General features: G+C 44.8%; 1 long non-coding RNA gene and 1 gene segment (V, D, J or C); one reads left to right on the top strand and one right to left on the bottom strand.

Moving 5' to 3' along the window:
- Positions 1-3256: 3256 nt before the first annotated feature.
- Positions 3257-20786, bottom strand: part of LOC102457694 (Ig kappa chain V region Mem5-like) — a 255818-nt gene continuing 238288 nt past the window's right edge. The window contains 2 exon segments of the V gene segment in view: positions 3257-3846; positions 8937-8974. Of these exon segments, the coding sequence occupies positions 3521-3846; positions 8937-8974 (364 nt within the window).
- The window catches only part of LOC142829702 (uncharacterized), a 415915-nt gene continuing 409259 nt past the window's right edge, over positions 14131-20786 (top strand). For both annotated transcript variants that reach the window (XR_012904444.1, XR_012904445.1), the window contains exon 1: positions 14131-14342. This is a non-coding gene — a long non-coding RNA (uncharacterized LOC142829702). The remainder of the gene's footprint in view (positions 14343-20786) is intronic.

A 20786-nucleotide genomic window follows, 5' to 3' on the forward strand; every position in this document is an offset into this window, starting at 1 on the left:
AGGGTTGAGTATGTATGATTATGATAAACTATGACACAGGGAGGTCGAGTGACTTTCCAAGGTCCTACAGGGAAGCAGTTTCTTACCACTAGACAGTACTTCCTTCAAATGCACAACAGCTTGTGCATTTGAACATCACTGATTGCAGCCAAAACTGGCATGGCTCTTTTGGAGAGGGGAACCAAAGGAGTGTGTTAAAAGCTGTTGACCTTGAGAGGGTAATGTTATATAATGAAGTGTGGTTGTTAGCTGTTTAACCTAGTCTGGCAAGCCTGTGGAAATGATTCCAGTAACTTCTGGAGAAGACCTTTCCACCTCTGGTGAGTGTTGCCATGGTGAGGACCTGTGCTGTGATGGAGGACAGGAGCATTCTATGTTTTCAGTACTAGGCTCAAAAGGCCCAAGCCTCTGTCTTGGTTGTGGGAATCACCAAATAATGGCATGGCCCCAGCCCACCACTGTGTTCACCAAGGACATAAGTGTGCAGGGCAGAGGGACATTACTTCATAGCAATGGCAGTAACTCCCACAGATTACTCTGGGTGCTAAGTGTGCTCCTTGGAGGACTGAACCCATTAGCCTCTTTTAGGGAGGTTCTCAGAGCACCCTACCAAAATGAAGGCCACGGTGCCTTTCTTCACATTGAAGAGCTCTTTACCTCAGGAGTCGGCCCAATGATTTCAGTGTCACTCTCTGTAGAGCGAGGTGCTACTCTGGAGTGAGTAAGGGGAGGGAGAGTGGATCAGAATCTGCCATTAACTACCCCCGTCAGACTGGGGAACAGTATCACTCCCATTCTGCAAATGGAGAAACCAAGGCATGGCAGAACAAAGGCAACATTTGCGAAAAACCCATGCATGTTGAGTGCCTTAGAGATGGGCTGTTCCTCGCCAGGCACCTTGAGATCCCTTGGAGGTCAGAGCTGAACTACTCAGCACTTTTGGTAAATCAGACCCTGGGCTTTTCAAGCTTGGCACCCAGAAATGGTTGCACAGTTTTTGCTTTTGTCATTTGAGCAAGGCCACAGAGGGAATAGGTCCTTGTGCTTGGTGTAGAACCCAAGAGTCCTGCTACTTAATGCCGGACTCCAGCAAGTAGGGCTGGGACTTGCAAAGAAGGTGATGCCTATTGAATTTCAGGGGGATTTGGACACCTACAGCCCTTAAATTCCTTTGAAAATCCCAACCTAGATCAGCCTGTCCTTTGTGAACATTGGCTTGTTGGGGGAGTCAACCCATAGAAAGTCTTGAAAAATGGAGTTTAAAAGTAGGGTTGGGTTCTTACTATTTTTAAATAGATAGGGGAAATAGCACAGCATCAGTGAGCAAAGTGGGTGATTGTACAGCTGGAATTGTAGCAGGAACTAGCAGTGCTCCCCATAGACGCAATTCATGCCTGTGCAGAAGGTCTATGGGCTGCTTACCCCCTAGGGTGAATTTCACCCAGTGTGAGTTGCTGCACAGAGTATGGCAGCATGTGAGGCTTATGATGAATTAGTAACTAACTGTGAGCAATGATATTTTTAAGTGCCACTTTTCACCCAGAGTGGTTGATCATGTGGCACACTTCACAATACTGAAGTGACATTTTTTCATTGTTCTTGGGACAAGTGGATTTTATTTTAGAATCAAGGTCACAGTGCTTAACTCTGGAGGCTGAACCATAGGCTCTCAAATCCCTCTCTCAGCCTTTGGGTAAAGAGACTTGATTTTCAAAGTGGTGGAGACTTTTACAATGGTAGTCAATTGGCTCATGATTGGCTCCAAGCACCATCTAAAACATCCCTGACGGGTGTCTATCTAACTTGCTTTTAAATATCTCTGGAGATGGAGAGTCCACAACCGCCTTGGGCAATTTATTCCAGTGTTTAACCACCCTGACAATTAGGAAGTTTTTCCTCATGTCCAACCTAAACCTCCTTTGCTGCAGTTTAAGCCCATTGCTTCTTGTTCTATCCTCAGAGGCCAAGATGAACAATTTTTCTCCCTGGTCCTTATAACACCCTTTTAGGTACTTGAGAACTGCTATCATGTCCCCTCTCAGTTGTCTCTTTTCCAGACTAAACAAACCCAGTTCTTTCAGTCTTCCTTCATAGGTCAAGTTTTCCAGATCTTTAATAATTTTTGTTACTTTTCCCTGGACCTTCTCCAAGTTCTCCACATCTTCCTTGAAAAGTTGTGCCCAGAACTGGACACAGTACTGCTACTGAGGCCTAATCAGCACAGGTTAGAGAAGAAGAATGACTTCTTGTGTCTTGCTCACAACACTCCTGTTGATGCATCCCAGAATCACATTTGCTATTTTTGCAACAGTGTCACACTGTTGACTCATATTCAGCTCGTGGTCCACTGTGACTCCTAGATTCCTTTCTGCAGTACTCCTTCCTAGATAGTCACTTCCCATTTTGTATAAGTGAAACTGTTCCTTCCTAAGTGGAGTACTTTGCATTTGTCCTAATTAAACTTCATCTTATTTACCTCAGACCGTTTCTCTGGTTTGTCCAGATCATTTTGAATTATGACTCTTTTCTCCAAAGCATCTGCAACTCCTCCTAGCTTTGTAACATCTGCAAACTTAATAAGTGTACTCTCCATGCCAATATCTAAATCATTGATGAAAATACTGAACAGAACCGGTCCCAAAACTGACCCCTGCGGAGCTCCACTTCTTATGCCCTTCCTGCATGACTCTGAACCATTAATATTTACTCTGAGGACGGTTATCCAACCAGTTATGCACCCAGCTTTTAGTAGTCCCATCTAGGTCGTGCGAGACCATATCAAGTGCTTTACTAAAGTCTAGGTATATCATGGGACTTTATATGTAGCACAGAGTATGCTGATAGATCTGGTGGTACATGGACCATAGATGTGTGACTGTGTACTCCTTGTATCCTGAGGGACCCCAAATAAGTTCACCAGTTCTGCAGCTCTTAGTCATGTGAGTAGTTTCATTGAAGTCAATAGGTAAAACTTGCAGGGCAGATACACTAATTACTTATGGCACTTATGGGGTGATGGGGCAGTGACACACAGCACACTGCATGCAAGAAGGGGAGAGGGAAATGCTGACCATGGATATCCCAATTCATATGTGAAAATATGATGGGATATTAGTGTCCCTGCAGGAAAGATAGGACCTTGTTTTAAGGACTCATCCCTCTCTTCCATGGCCCACAGTAAATGACATAGAGCTCCATTTATTTACCCCACCTGAGATCACTTTATTTCAATCATCACATTAAAGACACATGAGAGTACAGATGCCATTTCATTTATTTATTTATTCATTTTCCAAAGATGAAACATGATAAAAGCAGGAAACCTCATTAGGCGGCAGGGTAAAGTCAGACAGGGCCTGGATCCAGTGCTGTTAGCAAGGGGTCAGGCAGGAGGGTGAGATCTGAAAGATCTCCATCATAATATTTTTGGGAGGAAATAGTTGGTAAGACTGATAGTTACATGAACAAAGCATAAGAAAGGCTGCAAAGAGGAGGCAGGGACCTGTCCCTAGGGAGCCTCCTACTGCGAACACTCTGATCTCTTGATACTCTTGACGATAGCGCCCGTTTCGTGTGTCACCTCACATGTGTAGGTCTGATATGAATCGTACTCAGCTTTTGTGAGCGTCAGGGTGCTGCTCAGACTGTACTTGTGATCAGAAGGATCTTGCTGCTTCGTGCTGGTGAGGACACCAGTCGTGGCGGCGGTTGTGTCCTTTTTCCAGGCCACATTTAAGCCACCGGGGTAGAAGCCATTCACCAGGCACACCACGGTGGCAGTGCCCCCCTTCAGCTGGTCAGCCGATGGCGGGAAGATGGACACGGTTGGTTTGACAGGGCCTCCAACTGCAAAAAAGAGAGCATAGAATATGATGTTAATGACAACTGACCTGCATTCACAACTGTCAGGCCAAATCACTGTTGCTTTATTTATACAAGTGGTGCATCTGTGTGTGACCGAGGGAAGCTGCATGTGTCCCATGAACTAATTCATCCCCCGTTAGGGTTGCTAGAAGGTTTAAACAAAAATACCAGTCACACTTGACATTACATCACAATCTACATTACATCTTATTTAGAAAATACCAGACATTTATATTTTCTCATTTATATTTTCTCAATTTGTTTCCTGAACAGAAAGCTCAAATACTGGACTCTCTGGTTCAAAACCAGACACCTGGCAACCCTATCCCCCATAAATGCTAGGAAGAGAGGTAAGACATTATTCCCATTTTCTTGATGAGAAAACTGAGGCACGGAGCAGTTAAGCGGCACAGAAGATCAGAATAAATTACAGAGGAAGCTATACATATAAACCGTATAGGATATCAGTTCAGGTTTAAGAAAACACAGGGTCAGGTCCTCTGTGGGGGTAAAACAGCATAGCCCCCTGTACTCTAATGGGCTATTCAGCTTGACACCTGCTCAGAATCTGCCCTGTCATACCCAGTTTGCCACCTTGGCACTGCTTGTGTAAGGAAGTGCATCCCCAGGCGAGTCAGGGCTGTACAACCTGGCCCTGAGTGACACGAGAGCCCTTGACATGAGTGTAAGAGACATGCAGTGCCCTGGAAAGAGGCCTCCCCCAAGAGATACCAGAGGAAGGTGCCAGCATGACAGCTTTGGAGGTAAAGTCTTGTTTGTCAGCAGAGGTAGCAGTAGCAGTGCAAGCTTCCCACCAACTTGCCTATCGCCCTCAGCCCCAAGCTAGAGGAAGCTTGTCTGAGGGTGAAAAGGTGCTTTCCATGTCTTCTCTGCTTGCACTGCTACTGCAATGTCTGTAGATAAGCAAGACTTACACCTCCCGAGTTGCCATGCTGTCATGCCCTCTCTGTTGCAAATGACAACCCGGATGCCCACTGATGCCATATCCATGGCAGCATGAGCTCCCCTCTACCCTGGAAGCTGCAGTGAGCCTCTGCATCCTACAAGGGAAAGGCTCCAGGGTGAAATCTTAAATATTAATTTTGTCATTGAGTGGAGTCAAGATTTTACTCCAGATGCCTCTCGTTGCCAGTCCCCTGCTATTTTTCACAGGAGCTGTGCTCCTGTCCCTCCACTTAAAGTCAATTAGAGATACCAGGAGGGCTCAATAAAGACAGAGACCCGATTGTCCTCTCACACCAGTCCCCAGCATGGCTTCAGTAGGGTCGACCCAATATATGCAGGTGGACATGAGAGGAGAATCATGCTCTAGACTGGGGATGGGGAACCTTTTGTGGGTTGGGGGGCCACTGACCCATAGAAAGATCAGTCAGGGGCCACACACAAGTGAGAAGCACCTGACTGAAAAGGAAAAAGACGCACCTCACACGCCAAAGCCTAGTGGGGGCTCAGGCTCGTAGATTCCGTATACGCCAGCCCTGTGGGTGGTTGGCAGGGGGCTGGAGTGTGCCAGTGTGGGCTCCCCAATGGGGCCCGGATCCAGGCAAGCTGGGGGCAGCATCTAGCCCCTGTGCCTGAGATTCCCCACCTCTGCTCTAGACCCAAAATAATTAATATTTTCCTACTGCAGCCATTATACATGACTAGGACTAAAAGCTCAGAATCTTTTATATATAAAAAAGTGTGCAGCTAGCAAAAGACATGACGTTAGACTGTGGCAACATTTGACTTAGCAACTTTAAGTGGATGCGTATATCTCACTTTTGCCCCCTAATCAGTAAAAGCTAGGGTTGCCAGATGGTTTCAACAAAAATACCGGACACACTTGACATTACATCACAAGCTACATTACATCTAATTTAGAAAATACCCGACATTTCTATTTGCTCAGTTTGTTTCCTGAACAGAAAACTCAAATACTGGACTGTCCAGTTCAAATCTAGACACCTGGCAACCCTAGTGAAAGCCAGATTCTGCTCTTGGTGATATAGATGTAAATTGTATGTAAGTGAGTAAAAACTAGCCCAGAACATCAAAACATGAGGAAAACTAAGGACCCAGTCCTCAAGGGCAGCCCGTCCATATAGGTGAAGTAGGCGGTTGCCTAGGGCGCCAAGTTAAATGGGGCACCAAATGGTGGCGCAATATCATTGAGGGGTTTGGGGGGGGGGCGCTGATTGCATGGTTCGCTTAGGGAGCCAGTTGCTGGCAGCTAGTCTAGGGCCACCCCTGCCTGTAGTTCTGCCCCAGGCTGTATCCCCACTGATTTCAGTGGCAGTTTTGTCTGAGCAAAGACTGCAGGATTAAGTCCTAATGTTGGAAAGCGCTGAAGAAAACAGAACATAGATCTTTTGTGGGTTGGGGGGCCACTGACCCATAGAAAGCTCAGTCAGAAAGCCAATTGGAGTCAAAATCATTCAGTTCCTCCCAGGCTCCTGCATTGCTACTGTACAAACTAAAACAATAACTTCTAGGTGTTGAGTCTAACAAAACAGGGTCCAGACTTTTAAAAAGTCTTGGGATCCCAGAAAAACACTCACATCTATGTTTTTACACATCTCTTAGCAAATGCACAGCATAAGGTAAAAGTCTTGATTCTCCTTTCATTTAAATCAGTGTTAAACTGGTGTAACTCTACTGTCTTTAGAGGTAGAGTGTGAGCACTTCTGCCATCAGTGGAGTCACACCTGATTTACACCAGTCTGAGAGAAGAATTATGCCCTATATATCATATGGACAGCTAGATTATACCACAAATTTGATAGCCTCTCTAATACATTTGAAATAGCACATTTGTATGTGTTAAACTACAAATGATAAAAATTGTTAGGGGCTATATCTAGAGCTAGATCTAGATCTATAAATAATTTTGGACTTTTTTATGAAAAAAAATTATATATCAGGCAGTTGTAGAGGACAGTCAAATGAAATTCTTTTCTTTTCTTTTACTATTGACTTTCTTAATGAAAAATGTTAATAGTAAAAGAAAAGAAAAGAATTTCATTTGACTGTCCTCTACAATTGCCTGATATATAATTTTTAAAATTCAAAATATGTATAAGTAGAGCATTATGTCAAGACTACTGAAAAAAATCTTTCCCAGAGTAATTAATACAACAAAACCCTAAAACATACGAATCAACTACATTTTTCTGTCATCAGACACTTTTAGAAGAGTTAGCAATTTTTTCCACGGGCAAAATAAAAATATAGCATGCACGGCTGCTACATCTGCTTTCATAGATATATTACTAGAGTTGATATGACAGAGGTCAACATTTGTATAGGTCTTAAAATAAAATCCTTTAAAATAATTATGAGATTGGATTGATATACAGCTAACAATGAATAGACCTCATCCAACTTACATCTTATAGAATACAGCTAGCAATTAATAAGGGAGGATAATTTAGTCAGACTGTACCATACCCTGAGTACATATTTTACATTTTTTTCCATGCAACTTCTTTGCGCTGGAAGCTTCCAATTAGCTTATTTTGTGCAGATTACTTATCATTTCAATAGGAATGTTTGTCTGCTCTGTAATTAGGTTTTTAGTATTTCTCTGTTCTTCATTTCTTAAAGCATTATTTTTTCTAAAACTCAACTTTTCTTGTTAATTTCCACTTTCTCTTAACGGGCTGCACTGCCAAAATTCTAGATTAAAACAAAAACACTTGTATATGACTTAATCTGTGGAATTTGTTAGGAAAGTCCAGGATTTTTCCACCCAAAATCGATAGAGAAAAGGACAGCTGAATTTCTACTAACGGTGTTGCTATCGTCAGATAAAGACCCAGGACCTACACTGTTCCTAGCCCACAATTCAGCCATGATATTCTTGTTTGTGAATGATATTAGATTTTTCTTTAAACATTCCCACTTGATTTTTAACCCTTGCAATTACATGTAAGGATTTGTCCGTTAATGACTGAGAATGAGATGAGACAGCAAACAAAGGGACAGAGAGAAAAAACAGCATTTTTCCACATTTGTGCATTAAATTGAGCAAAATCAAAGGAAGTACGGATTAAACACAAATAAAATGCACTTACGTTTTATCTCCAGCTTGGTCCCTTTGCCAAAAGTGACCCACAGTGATTGTCTATAACCTTCCTCTTTTACCAAAATCTTTTTATTTCCCAACTCAATGAGTACTTCAATTGTAAGCAGGTTAATTTACGTAAATAGACCCATTTAACCCACATTCTATCTATGGAGGTGGAAATATTTTCCACTCTTGAGGGCTGGTATATTTTACACATATCTATAGCCTCAGCAATTCTGTCCATGCTCACATTTCGTGAATTACACACAAAAATTATGAATACGGATAAACTGCATATAGAAAATGTAAAGAGAGTTCAAAATTGCACTTACGTTTTATCTCCACCGTGGTCCCCTTCCCGAAAGTGAACCACAGTGAATGACCGTGAACTTCCCCATCTACACAAACCTTTTTACTATGCAACTAAATGGACTGTCAATTTTAAGTGACTCGAGTTAGGTAAAATACAATAATTTAGCCCAAATTTTGTTTTTGGAAGTGAAGTTTTTTTTTGGTCTTCAAAGGCATGGTCAATTTCATACACTCTACAATACTAATACTTCTGTCAGCACTCAGATTCTACAAATTGCAGCCACTGCACCTAAAATTGTCAAAATGGGCAAACTGGACAAAAAGAATTTGAAGAGAGTAAAAAAATGCACTTACGTTTTATCTCCACCGTGGTCCCCTTCCCGAAAGTGAACCACAATGATTGCCTATCAAGTTCCTCTTCTACAGAAACCTATCTACTGTGTGGCTAAGTGAGCCCACAGTAGATAGGCTAATTCATGTAATATGTAACAACTTAGCTCCACAATTCCAGCTAAGGCAGTAGAGTTGATTTTTCTTCTCATGGAAACATTTATTTTATACACTTTACCAGTCCCATCTTCTGCTAAATCTGTTAGCATTCTCATATCATCAATTACCCCAACACAAAAAAACCATGAAAATGGACAAATGTGACAGAAAAACTGAAGGACATTGAGAAAAAGGTACTTACGTTTGATTTCTACCTGCGTCCCTCCTCCGAAAGTGTACCACAGTGCTTCTTTGCTACCTGTTCCCTCTACAAGAACCTCAGTTCCTCCTAACTGAGGCCATTAACTACATCAGTGACATTTTATGTTTTTGAGATATGATCCAGACCCTTTGCTAGTGTAAATCAGCATAACTCTATAGGAGTCACAATGTTTGAGACTGGGGAATGCTACTTTGATATACATCAGCCGGAGATCTGGCTAGCAACATTTTTTATCAGTACCAGACATGGAGCAGACCAACATTCGTGGGTCTGGAATGAGAAACAAAGTCCTACTTTCTCCAATTAATCTTTTTTCTATTACAGTTGAATTACATCTGCCCTGAAAACCACTTTGCAACACTCTTTCAATACAATTTCCAACATTACCAGGTATTGACTTTAAAATGTGACAGAGTTAATGAATATGAATTTAAAAGACAATAGACAGTGAAAACAGAATCATTGGAAGGTACTTACGTTTTATTTCTACGTTGGTTCCTTTACCGAACGTCCACCACAGTGATCAGTTCCTATAGCCTCGCCGTACAAAAATCTGACAGCAGAAGGGGAAGGGACATTTGGTTCACTTGCTGAAGCTCATTTCCCCTATAAAAATGTTATTTTTCCATTGTGCAAAACTGAGAATTCAGTGCTAGGTCGAGTGACCTTGCTTTCATTGTCTACAAACAGTTAAGAAGTTAGATAGAAGTTAGGATGCATTGATTTGATCTTCTCTTCTCCCCTGCTCCCGCATCTACATTGACACATATTGTAGCCCAAGTCACGAGCTCGATTACCTCGAAAGCATGAAATACTGAAACTATTAGACATAGGTCTGAGTGTAAAGTTTGGATCCAGATTCAAACTTTTCCAAATTTCAAGATGTTCAGAGTTAGGACTTTGGTTCATGTCCAACTCCTGATAATGTAGATATAGCACTGAGCACATCATCCAGATTTTGCGCAAGCTGCCGAGCTTATTTCACATACAGCAAACCATAAATTAGCAAACTATTTGCCCAGACAAAAGGGCAGCGAACTTGATTCTGTTCTCCCTTATTTCGGTGTAAATTATTTAGGAGTTCCTTCACTGAGCTCAATGGAGTTATTCCAGCGTAAGCATGGAATTTGTTGGGTATTTTCTGTGCCATGCCAAGGAAGGATGGAAGGCCCAGAAATTCTTGCATAGAAAGGGACATATGCAGTGTGTTGGAGCAAAGCTTTACAGCTGGGAACTTCCTAAGGGATGACGGAATGTTGCCATGGTGCATAGAATGCTGAGCTAGCATGTTTTAAGCTGAATAATATTGAGTGTGAACTCAGCTGGTGCTCAGATGATACCAAGTTAGGTTGCGTTTACATACAGCTTAGGATGTTGAGATGAGATTGTGTTTAGGAGGACCTGGCTGCTTGCCAGTTATCAGTTCCTTCCTCTCATTCACAGTACCAGTAGTCACATCATTATCACTGGTGCCATCTGTGGCAATTTCTGTGCAGCCTGAGTTTGCACCTGCTTCCATGCTATGGAAACATCCACCGGCCGGGTCTGTTCTGCAGTCTGAATTCGACACCTAGGGTAATGGGGTTATTTGGTGAGAATAACTCTTATTTCTTAGAAGAGTCTGATGAGATGTAGGGTTCTGTAGAAGCCCTTCTAATTTCCATGGGGAGAAAATAGACAAAGGCTGCCAAATTCCTACCCAAAAGATGCCAAATTACTCCCTGTTCATAACCAGGGCACCTGAGACCTTCCCAGCTAGGCTGAAAACCAACACGGACTTTCCAGGAAGGTCAGCACTGACTGTACTTCGAACACAGGACACATGGTGAAGGAACTGAGCCAAACACTGAAACTATCCCATGTGTCTCCAAAGTGGACAGCTAGCCTCTGTTACATCTCCCACCCTCATGGTGAGAAACTGCAGATCAGGGTGGCCTTTGATAAAACTGTCAAGTCTCAGCTTGCTCTGCCCCAATCTGTGTGTCTAGATTCTGGGATGCAGTAGGTTGTAGAATATATTAACCTCAATGCTTCACGTTTGCATCAGAAACTACCAGACCCCCTTGGCAAGACCGAGAGCTTGGGAAGAAAAGTGTTTGGTTTTCAGAGTCTCCTGAAAGCTGGGGAATTTACGAAGCTGTTCACAGACGTCATAGACGTGGGCTGGTGCCAGGTTTATGATGTGTTTCTATCACGAAAGAGAGAACCAGGGTCAGCAAGGTATCATTGCCCTGCAGGTGGCAGGTGTTACCAGTTAGATGTCCCCATGTTCACTCGGCTTGAACTAGTGTTAAAAGTAACAGTGTGGCTGCAGTGGTGGTGGCTCAAGCTAGCTGCCTGAGTATGCACCTAGAGTCTTGGGTGGTCTTGGGGGAGCTAGCCTGAGTCACTGCCTATGCTGCAGTGGCCACACCGCTGGTTTTAGCTTGCTAACACCAGCAGAGCTACTGCATGTATGTCTGTTTGAGCTGGGAATTAAACCTCAGATGCTGCACAGACGTAGGCTAAGAAAGACTCTGGTCTGTAACACAATGTGGCCACAGTTCAGAAAAGCCCTTACGTGTCGGAATAACTTATTGGCATCACTGCCTATCCACATACTTAATTAAGCATGTGCTTAAGTAGCTAGCTGAGTCTGGACCCGAGTGTCTAAGCATAGAGAACTGGGAAGAAAGAAGCAGAGACCAGATGTTGCTGAAAGTTGCCATGTACCTGGTTTAGGTAACTGGAGAGATATGCTGTATGGATTGGACAATAGACACAGAGCTGAAATGGGCAGTGGCCCTGTATGTACTCAGGAAGACATTTGTTACCCATGTCATTGGGGAAGGTGATGGAAACAGGAACCAGGCTAGCAAAGAAACGGACTCCAAACTTGAAAATGTTTCAGAAATTAAGTCGGAAAATGCAAATGAGGAACTGGAGGAGGGAGGGAGGAGAGTTCTTCTCGACTGCCTCGTGTGACAGAAGAGCAACTGCATTTAGGGGGGATTTTCAGAAGAGACTAAGAGGTTTAATTGCGCAAATCCCATTGAATTGGGGTCTCTAACTCCTTTAAGCTCTTTTGAAACCTCCTGCCTTAAAAGCTGTGAAGAGAGGGCAAGATGAGGAGGGAGACTTTTGATCAATGTAAAAAAGACAGTTAAAACTGGCAAGCTGAGGGAGTCTGGCTGGGGCTGACCACAGGGAAATGTCTCCCTCAGGCCAGAGAATGTGAAGGATTTGGGCTGATCCAAAACCTATTTAAGTCAATGGAAGTTGTCCTATTTACTCCAGTGGTCTTTGGATCAAGCCCTTGCTTTTGGCGCACGTTTCATTTTAAGCTCTCTTGGAGGAGTCTAAAGTGATAGGAGTCAGACCCTAAGATAATGTTTTCTGAATATTTCCTTCTTGGGTGTCTTTTCAGTTCTCTCTTTTCATTGCCACTCTGCTTCTTTCTTTTCACCTCCATTTTCTTTGCCTCCATCTTTATCAGTCTATATTTTGTCATTATTATTTTTGTAACTAGTCAAACTGTTCCCTCTTCCCTTGCCACCTTCTTCTCAGCTCTTCCTGTGTTCTCCACCCACATTTCCAGTCTCTTGCTTCTTTTACTAATCCTGCCTTCTGTTTTCTCACTTTTTGGCCTAGTCTGCACTAGCAAATAGAGAGTGACATTGCCCTGTTACTTACACCAGCTCAAGTGGAAGTATAATCAGCACTCAGACATTGTCAGCGCTTTGTCCTAGAGCCCTCCTCTGAAATGCCTGAGCTTGGCTGCCACTAGTGTTTGCACCATTGCTAATCCCAGAGGCTACATCTAGACTACATCCCTTTTTCGTAAAAGGGATGTAAATTAGACGTATCGCAATTGCTAATGAAGTGGGGATTTAAATCTTCCCTGCTTCATTAGCATAAAAATGGCTGCCGCTTTTTTGAAATAAGGGATCTTTCGGAAAAGGCTTTATTTTCTGCAAGATCAGTGTCTAGACTGGCGCTTTTTTCCGACAAAGCTCTGTGCGGAAAAAAGCAGCAGCCATTTTTATGCTAATGAAGCGGGGGAGATTTAAATCCCCGCTTCATTAGCAATTGCGATACGTCTAATTTACATCCCTTTTACGAAAAAGGGATGTAGTCTAGACGTAGCCAGAAAGTCTGTAGTGACACTGAAAAGTGGCCACTACATTTAATAGTATGGAGGCACCCTCTGCACACTCTGCCCCGTCCCATAGACTTTCCTGCCTCCCACCCACAATCACACATACACACAGGCTCCTCATGGCTTAGAGAATACCACACAGAAACACTTTCCTGTCTCCCTTGCAAAATTGCTCATGATCTCCTGACTTGCCACAAAAGTCACATCCACTCCCAGTCTCTGATTTCTCACGTGTTTGCCTTCTCTACAACCCCCCTGCCACACACACACACACATACAGAGTCAACTCCTTTGCACACAGACTATCCCCCCTACACATAAGCAGTGTCACCTCTTGAAGAGTCAGCCCCTCGCAGACAGGGTCTCCTCAGATACAGTCATTTCCTCTCACACAGGTATTCCTTCCCCAGACGCAATGAGCTGCCCACACACAGGCATTTCTAGCTTATATACAGTTAGCCCCTTGTGCCTACAGGGACAATCCTCCATAATACAGTCATCAGTGCCACCTCACCTATCTTACCCATTACCAAGATAGCTTCCCCAATTATCACCTCTAATACCATTAGCTCACAGACATCCCACTCTCCCCACCTCTAATATCATCAATTCACAGACACTTACCTTCCTTCCTTCCCCCCCCCCCCCCCCCGCATCCTCCTCCTGTTCTGAAATGTGATTTGTCCTTTTCATATGTGTTCATTTTTTTTAAATTGTATCCTTTGGTATATATGGTTGTGACTATTTTCTTCCACTATTTGATCTGAGGAAGTGGGTCTGGCCCACGAAAGCTCATCATCTAATAAACCATCTTGTTAGTCTTTAAAGAGCTACACTGTCCTGCATTTTGCTTCAGCTACCCCAGACTAACACGGCTACATTTCTATCACCTCACCTACAGTCATCCCTTCACACACACAGACATAGGGGCAGTGCCCTCTTACACAGAGACAGAACCCTCTGAAACAAGCTGTCATCCTTGTACAGTCAGCCCTTCATGCCAGGCAGCCCCCTCCTCCCATGGCAGCCACTCCCATAGGTCCCCTCCTCTCCACACAGTTTGTTACTAGAAAGGAAACAACACTTGGATGCACTGGGGCCCTGAAGGTCCCTGGCAGGAGCAAGCCAGCCCTGCCCTGTTGCAGACTCAAGGCTACGGGACTCCTACCAGCCATGTATATGGTGCCCGTTCCCCACAGCGTGGGTGTGCTGTGCGCCCACAAAGCCACAGAACCAACAATTTCAAGGTGAGTCATTTCCCTACAGCTCTTGGTTGCCGGAGCATTTTCAGCACCCGGCTTTTCACTCCACTGTGCCCATGTTGGTTCCAACACAGGGCACCAGCTGTCCAGCGAGGGTCGGCAACAGCATGACACTGCCTGTCTTCTCTTATTGAAGCAGAGGCTGGGTGTCTTCCCCTTTCCCCGGGATAGTTAATCATGAGGGGTGATAACCAGGCTCGGGCTCTGCTATGGAGGGGTTCTGCTTGCGAGATGTCCCTTTGACTTCCACAGCAGTTAATAGAGTGGGCACTGAGAGTATGCCACAGCTCCTGCAGGCAAGGGCACTGAAACCTTTGGAGACTTGGGGGTGTGGGTTGGGGTGGGGGGGAGACCAAAGTACCCTCTCTCTCTTCATGGCTGGCTGCTCTGGCAGTGAGCTGGTGGCCCTCTCTTCTGGTGCCACAGCAGTCCCTGGAGGGGAAAAGGTGCAACTGCAGTGCTTATTTTTTTGTGGGGGAAAAAAAATTCCCCGGGGAACACGAGTTCCATGCTTATGTTTCTTTTATTAAAAAGTGCATGTGCAGAACACGGCCCCCTGATCCTCCTGGTTTCGGTGCTGGTGAGGGCTCCTTAATGAAGGGCAGGAGGTACTAATGCTTTCCTCCCCCTCAAAGGTTCTGCCAAGGTCTGTAACTGCAGCTTCATAGCCTCTGTGCATCTTCTGGGTACGCTGGCCACTACCCATTCCTATCCATCCATGGTCAGGCTACACTGGTTAGGCCCACTAACAGAGAAGGGCTGCAGGCAGTTTGTGCCACTGAGCTCCTACTCTAGGTAGACTCACCTTCTGCCTGGCAGCTCTTGGAGGAACCCAGGAATTAATCTAGCCCTGGGAATACAGCCCCCACCTCTGACTGGTTGTAATGTCCTCAAGTCTTTGCAGGGGGAATGCACAGCCCTGATCTCAGCTCTTGGCAGGTGCAAAGGGAGCATCTTTGGTCTTCACATTGTTCTAGGACCTTAAGCTGCTTTAAAAAATCATGCGCAAAGGTTTTATCTGTCAGCTGTGGCTCTGATCGACTCTCAGTGGGATGCAAACATCCGCATATTTAAATCATGGGGTGACAGAACAGCAGAGTAAATATTAATGCTCACTACCAACTGCAGATCCAACAAACAGCAACAAGCCCAAACAATCAGAAGCCTACCTCTAGCGGTGGGCACAATAGACAAGCCCGGGAGGCAACTGATGTCAATAAAAATATTAATGTTGACTCCCGTGAGTTTATTGAACTAGCTTACAGGGAGGCAATGCGAAGCAGATCACAGCAGTGGTCTGTGAGATGAACAAAGCTTCTGTTCCTCAAGCTGGAAATGATTTGCCAAAAAATGGACTCTCCCTGAGCAAACTTAAAAAAAAGCAAATAGTCTTGCAGCACCGTAGAGACTAACAAAAATTGTAGATGCTATCATGAGCTTTTGTGGGCACAACCCACATCCTCAGAGCAAACATCCATTGAAGAGTGAATCAAAAGGATACATCAGGATATAGTTACGACTAAGGTAACAGTCACAGTACGTACAATACCCTGTGTTATGCCTCCCTCTGGGGGCAATTAGGATGCTCTGCAGTAGTTTATCTGATACCATCTCAGAACATACTCAGCTGCAATTAATTTATCATAAGGCTTATTAGGTCTCCCTCTAGTGGTAATCAGGATGCTGTGCAATGCTCCATTTCTGGGGCTATCTAGAAGGTTGGACACATATTAGCAAGCAATATAGGAATCTTTTTAGTCTGATTTTTTAAAATGTGTGGATCAGAAAATATTCTAAATGAATGTACAGAATCATGAAGGCACCACAAAAAAGCTTTACAAGATGAGTTAGTGAAAACACTCTCTTACATGCCATCATTTTACACACACACCCTCCCACACACAAAATTCCCTCAAGTTTCCTCACCACAACAAGTCCTGTGATTCTTTGATATATATAGGCTTTTTCTTGAAGGAATATCTGAGGTTTCTGTTTGGAGAACTGGTGATAAATGAGAAAGTGTAGGTTTTTTTAAAATGGCATTGATTTGATTAGTACATTTCATAGGTCTGCTTTGAAGCTGTAAATTCATTTAGCATGCTTTCTGATCAGAATTTTTTATTCATTCAAATAAATATATTTTTCCTGTACAATGCTATTAATGTCCAGTGTTTCAAGCCTTCACCATATTTCAATGCCAGAAGCTCTGCAGTGAATTCTGAGGACCACTAGAGGGAGACTTAAGTCTCAGTACTCTATACTGTAATATACACAGTATTGTGATGACTGTAGCTAGTAATAAAACAATGCCAACTGTGCATGTTATGACATAAAGCAGCCAATATATTGTGCTTTTTTAAACACTTTTCATCTCTATACTCAAGTGATCCATACCGGCGGCTCTGAACAGTTATAAATGTTCTATATATTATCTGAAAAACAGAACAAAACAAAATCCATACTATATATTTTAATCCATTACATGAGCCAACTATTTCAACAGTGTTACACTGTATGGGCTAAATCCACAGCTGGTGTAAATGACATTGACTTCAATGGAGCTACACTGATTTATACTAATGGAGAGTGTGGTCATGTATGTCTCCAGTACATTTTTGTACACCATTTCCTTAATTTCTTTAGTCATATGAAGACATTAGAATAATATATGACGTTACACCTATGGGATTAAACCACAATTGCAATTTTAATTTCTAAATTGTCTAATTTGTTTTACTTACCCTGGGGCCTTAGTAATCAGAGCCAGATGAGATCCAGCAAAATGACTCAGTTAATCTGAGTTGGCCACTGTTGATCAACAAACTCCATGTATAAAATAGTGAAAGAGAGCAATGATGAGTGGTGAAGAAGTGACATGCATCACTTAGGTCTGTCGTTGCAAGGCTGACGGTGGGTGCTCTGGTTATAGAATAATAGAATCCCAGGGTTAGAAGAGACCTTAGGAGGTCATTGAGTTAAGCCCCCTGCCCAAAGCAGGACCAATCCCAACTAAATCATCCCAGCCAGGGCTTTGTCATGCTGGGACTTAAAAACCTCTAGGGATGGAGATTCCACAACTTCCCTACGTAACCCATTCCACTGCTTCACCACCCTCCTCTTGAAATAGTTTTTCCTAATATCCAACCTAGACCTCCCCCACTGCAACTTGAGACCATGGCTCCTTGTTCTGTCATCTGTTATTACTGAGACCAGCATCTCTTCTTCATCTTTGGAACCTCCCTTCAGGCAGTTAAAGGCTGCTATCAAATCCTCCCTCACTCTTCTCTTCTGTGGGCTAAATAAGCCCAAATCCCTCAGCCTCTTCTCATCGCTCACGTGCTCCACCCCCTTAATATTCTAATATTTAAAACTGAAGAATAGATTTGTCTAAATTTTTGCAGAAAAAATGAATGTATGTGTCCCTGCAAAATATCTAGAAGATATTTAACATATGGCTTATGGCACCCTTTGGTGGCACCAAGGGTGAACTGCATTACTTCACTGTGGCTCCATTCAGGCCCTGCGTTCCACACTCCGCAGGCCTGGCTGGGTCTATACTCTCCACTTACAGCCCCAATAGAGGCTTTTTTCCCCACAACGCCAACCCTGCTATTGCCAGGGTTGCGCTCCCCACCACCAGCCCAGTCCCTAACCCAGCCAGTCTGGTCTAGCAAAAACTGTGCTGCAGCTGGACCACAGAGTCCCAGAGTCAGCCTGCCCGTCATGTCCTAAGAGTGTTAGTTACAAGCAGACCAGCCCTGTGGCGATTGTCTTGGAAGAACCCGTTAATGTGATATCTGTGACCTGTCATTCACCCCGCAGGATCATGACAATGAAAGGGGTGAAATCCCGGCCCCTCTGAAGTTAATGGTAAAACTCCCACTGTGGTCCAGGAGGTGGGAATTCAACCGTCACATCTAAGTATAACAACAGGACTGCGAGCAGACGAATCAGTACACCCGCTCCATTCAACAGCACCACCGACTCTCCTGTTTTTAGTCTCTCAGGCACCTCTCTGTGCTACTCTTATGGGGGAGGTTCACCCACGACGTGCCTCTTCACACTGGGTTAATACTGCAGCTGGGAACGTGTGGGTGATGTGGCCATGCAGAAGTGTCTCTGAAAGCCACAAAGTTAAAGGAGGTTCAGTGCTGGCCCTGAATTTGGTGGGCGGGACAGGGGACATGCAATTCATGATTACATGGCTTCAGTATCCATAAAAACAAAAACAAACAACTCCCCCCTAAAAAAACACCCCCCCCCCAGCATACAGGAGATGGGATTTCAGTGGATCAGCCATAATAGCAGCTAGCAAGAGTGGTGTGGCATCCTGCTTGTACATTAGGGATTTGGAGGTGGCTTTTATTTCCTTCTCCTGCCAGCCAACCACATAATAATGGATCACTTAGGCTGTGTCCAGACTCAGGGGTTTTTTCGAAAAAAGTAGCCTTTTTTCGAAAAAACTTCACCTGCATCCAGACTCAAGCCGCGTTCTTTCGAAATTAAATCGAAAGAACGCGGCTTTTCTTTCGACGGCGGTAAACCTCAATTTACGAGGAAGAACGCCTTCTTTCGAAAGTTCCTCTTTCGAAAGAAGGCGTTCTTGAATGTAAATAGGGCTTCTTCGAAAGAGAGCATCCAGACTCACTGGATGCTTTCTTTCGAAAAAGCAAGCCGCTTTTTCGAAAGTTCAACGTGCAGTCTAGACGCTCTCTTTCGAAAGAGGCTTGCAGTCTAGACATAGCCTTAGGTTTGGGAAGGAGGAGGGGTGAAATCCCTCCTTGTTGTGCTATGCGATGGCTAGAATGGATTGTTCTTATTGTGAATGGGGAGTGTGACGGGGCTAGCCTGCCCCGCACTGAACAGGAGGGAGGAGAACCCGTCTATTGGGTAGAATACGCTCCTGCCCCACAGCCCTGCTGGGCATGCTCGCAGTGTAGCCTCCGTATAAAAGGCTGCCGGGCTGCTCAGTCCGGGCAGACCTCCGGGGAGGAAGGAGCTCCGGCCCAAGCCGCAGAGCCACAGCCGGACCTGCTGCCAGAACCAGAGCCGTGGGGACCGCTGCTGTTGCTGCTACCGTCCCCGGGTCGAGCACACCCCCAACGCCAACTCCGGGGGGCTGCCCGCCCCGCCGCAGTGGACAACCCCTTCGCTGCTGCCCCAGACATGGGACCTACTGACATTGCCGCCGCTGCCAGCCCAGCTTCGCCAGGTGGGGTCTCCGTCGGCAACAGGGCGGGGGTAGGAAGCAACCCAGGGCAAGGGGCCGGGAACCCCCCAGTGGGCTCGGCGCGTTTCGGGGAGAACTCCCCACCGAGCCGGTGGTGGGAACCACCCACTACTACTAGGGCCCTGGGTTGGGGTCCGGTGGAGAGGGAGGGCCCGGACCCCCCTACCCCAACCCCTCAGGGCGCAGACTAAGCCTCAGGGCCTGCGAATTGTGTGGGACTAGGCCTCAGGGCCGGCGATTGGGCAGAACTCCAGGCCTGCTTTACTCTCGTGGAGGAGAGGACGGGGCGGGGGACCCCGCCACAGGGAATGACAGCCTGATCCTACCACGCAGCCTTCACCGGAAACAGGAACCAGCCCTGAATAAGTTGTAATCGTGGAAGCCCTCAGTTGAATCTCACCCCGTGTGAGTTGCTGCAGAGAATATGGAGGCGTATGAGGCTTCTGATGAATTAATAAATGTGAGCAAGGATAGTTTAAGTGCTATTCTCACCAACAGGGATTGATCACAATAACAGTGATATTTTTTTTTCTTTGCACTTGGGTTAAATGGGTTTTGTTCTAGAAACGGAGGACATAATGCTTAGCCCTATGGGCTGAATCGTAGGCTCTCAAATCCATCTCGAAGCCTTTGTGTAAAGAGACCTGATTTTCAGAGTGGCGGAGACTTTCCCAATTCCCATTAACTTCAGTGGATTTGTTCCTGTTTTATACTGATGTGAGAGGGGTCTGAATTGGGATTTTTATAAGTAGCACAGAGTATGCTGATAGATCTGGTGTCACGTGGACCATAGACGTGTGACTGTGTACTTCTTGTATCCTGCGGGAGTCCAAATAAGTTCACCAGTTCTGCAGCTCTCACTCATGTGAGTCGTTTCACTGCAGTCAATAGGTGAAAGTTGAAAGGCAGATACACTAATTACCTACGGCACTTCTGCAGTGGTAGGGCAATGACACACGGCACACTGCATGCAGGAATAGGAGGTGGAAATACAGACCATGGATACCCTTATTTGTATGCGAAAAGTGTGATGGGATATTAGTGTCCCTGCGGGGAAGCTAGGACCTTGTTTTAAGGACTCATCCCTCCCTCCCATGGCCCACATTAAATGACAGACATAGCACTCCATTTATTTAACCCATTTGAGTTCACTTTATTTCAGTCATCACATTTAAAGCACATGAAAGATCAGATGCCAT

This window comes from Pelodiscus sinensis, chromosome 5 (assembly GCF_049634645.1).
Source record: "Pelodiscus sinensis isolate JC-2024 chromosome 5, ASM4963464v1, whole genome shotgun sequence".
NCBI lineage: Eukaryota > Metazoa > Chordata > Testudines > Trionychidae > Pelodiscus > Pelodiscus sinensis.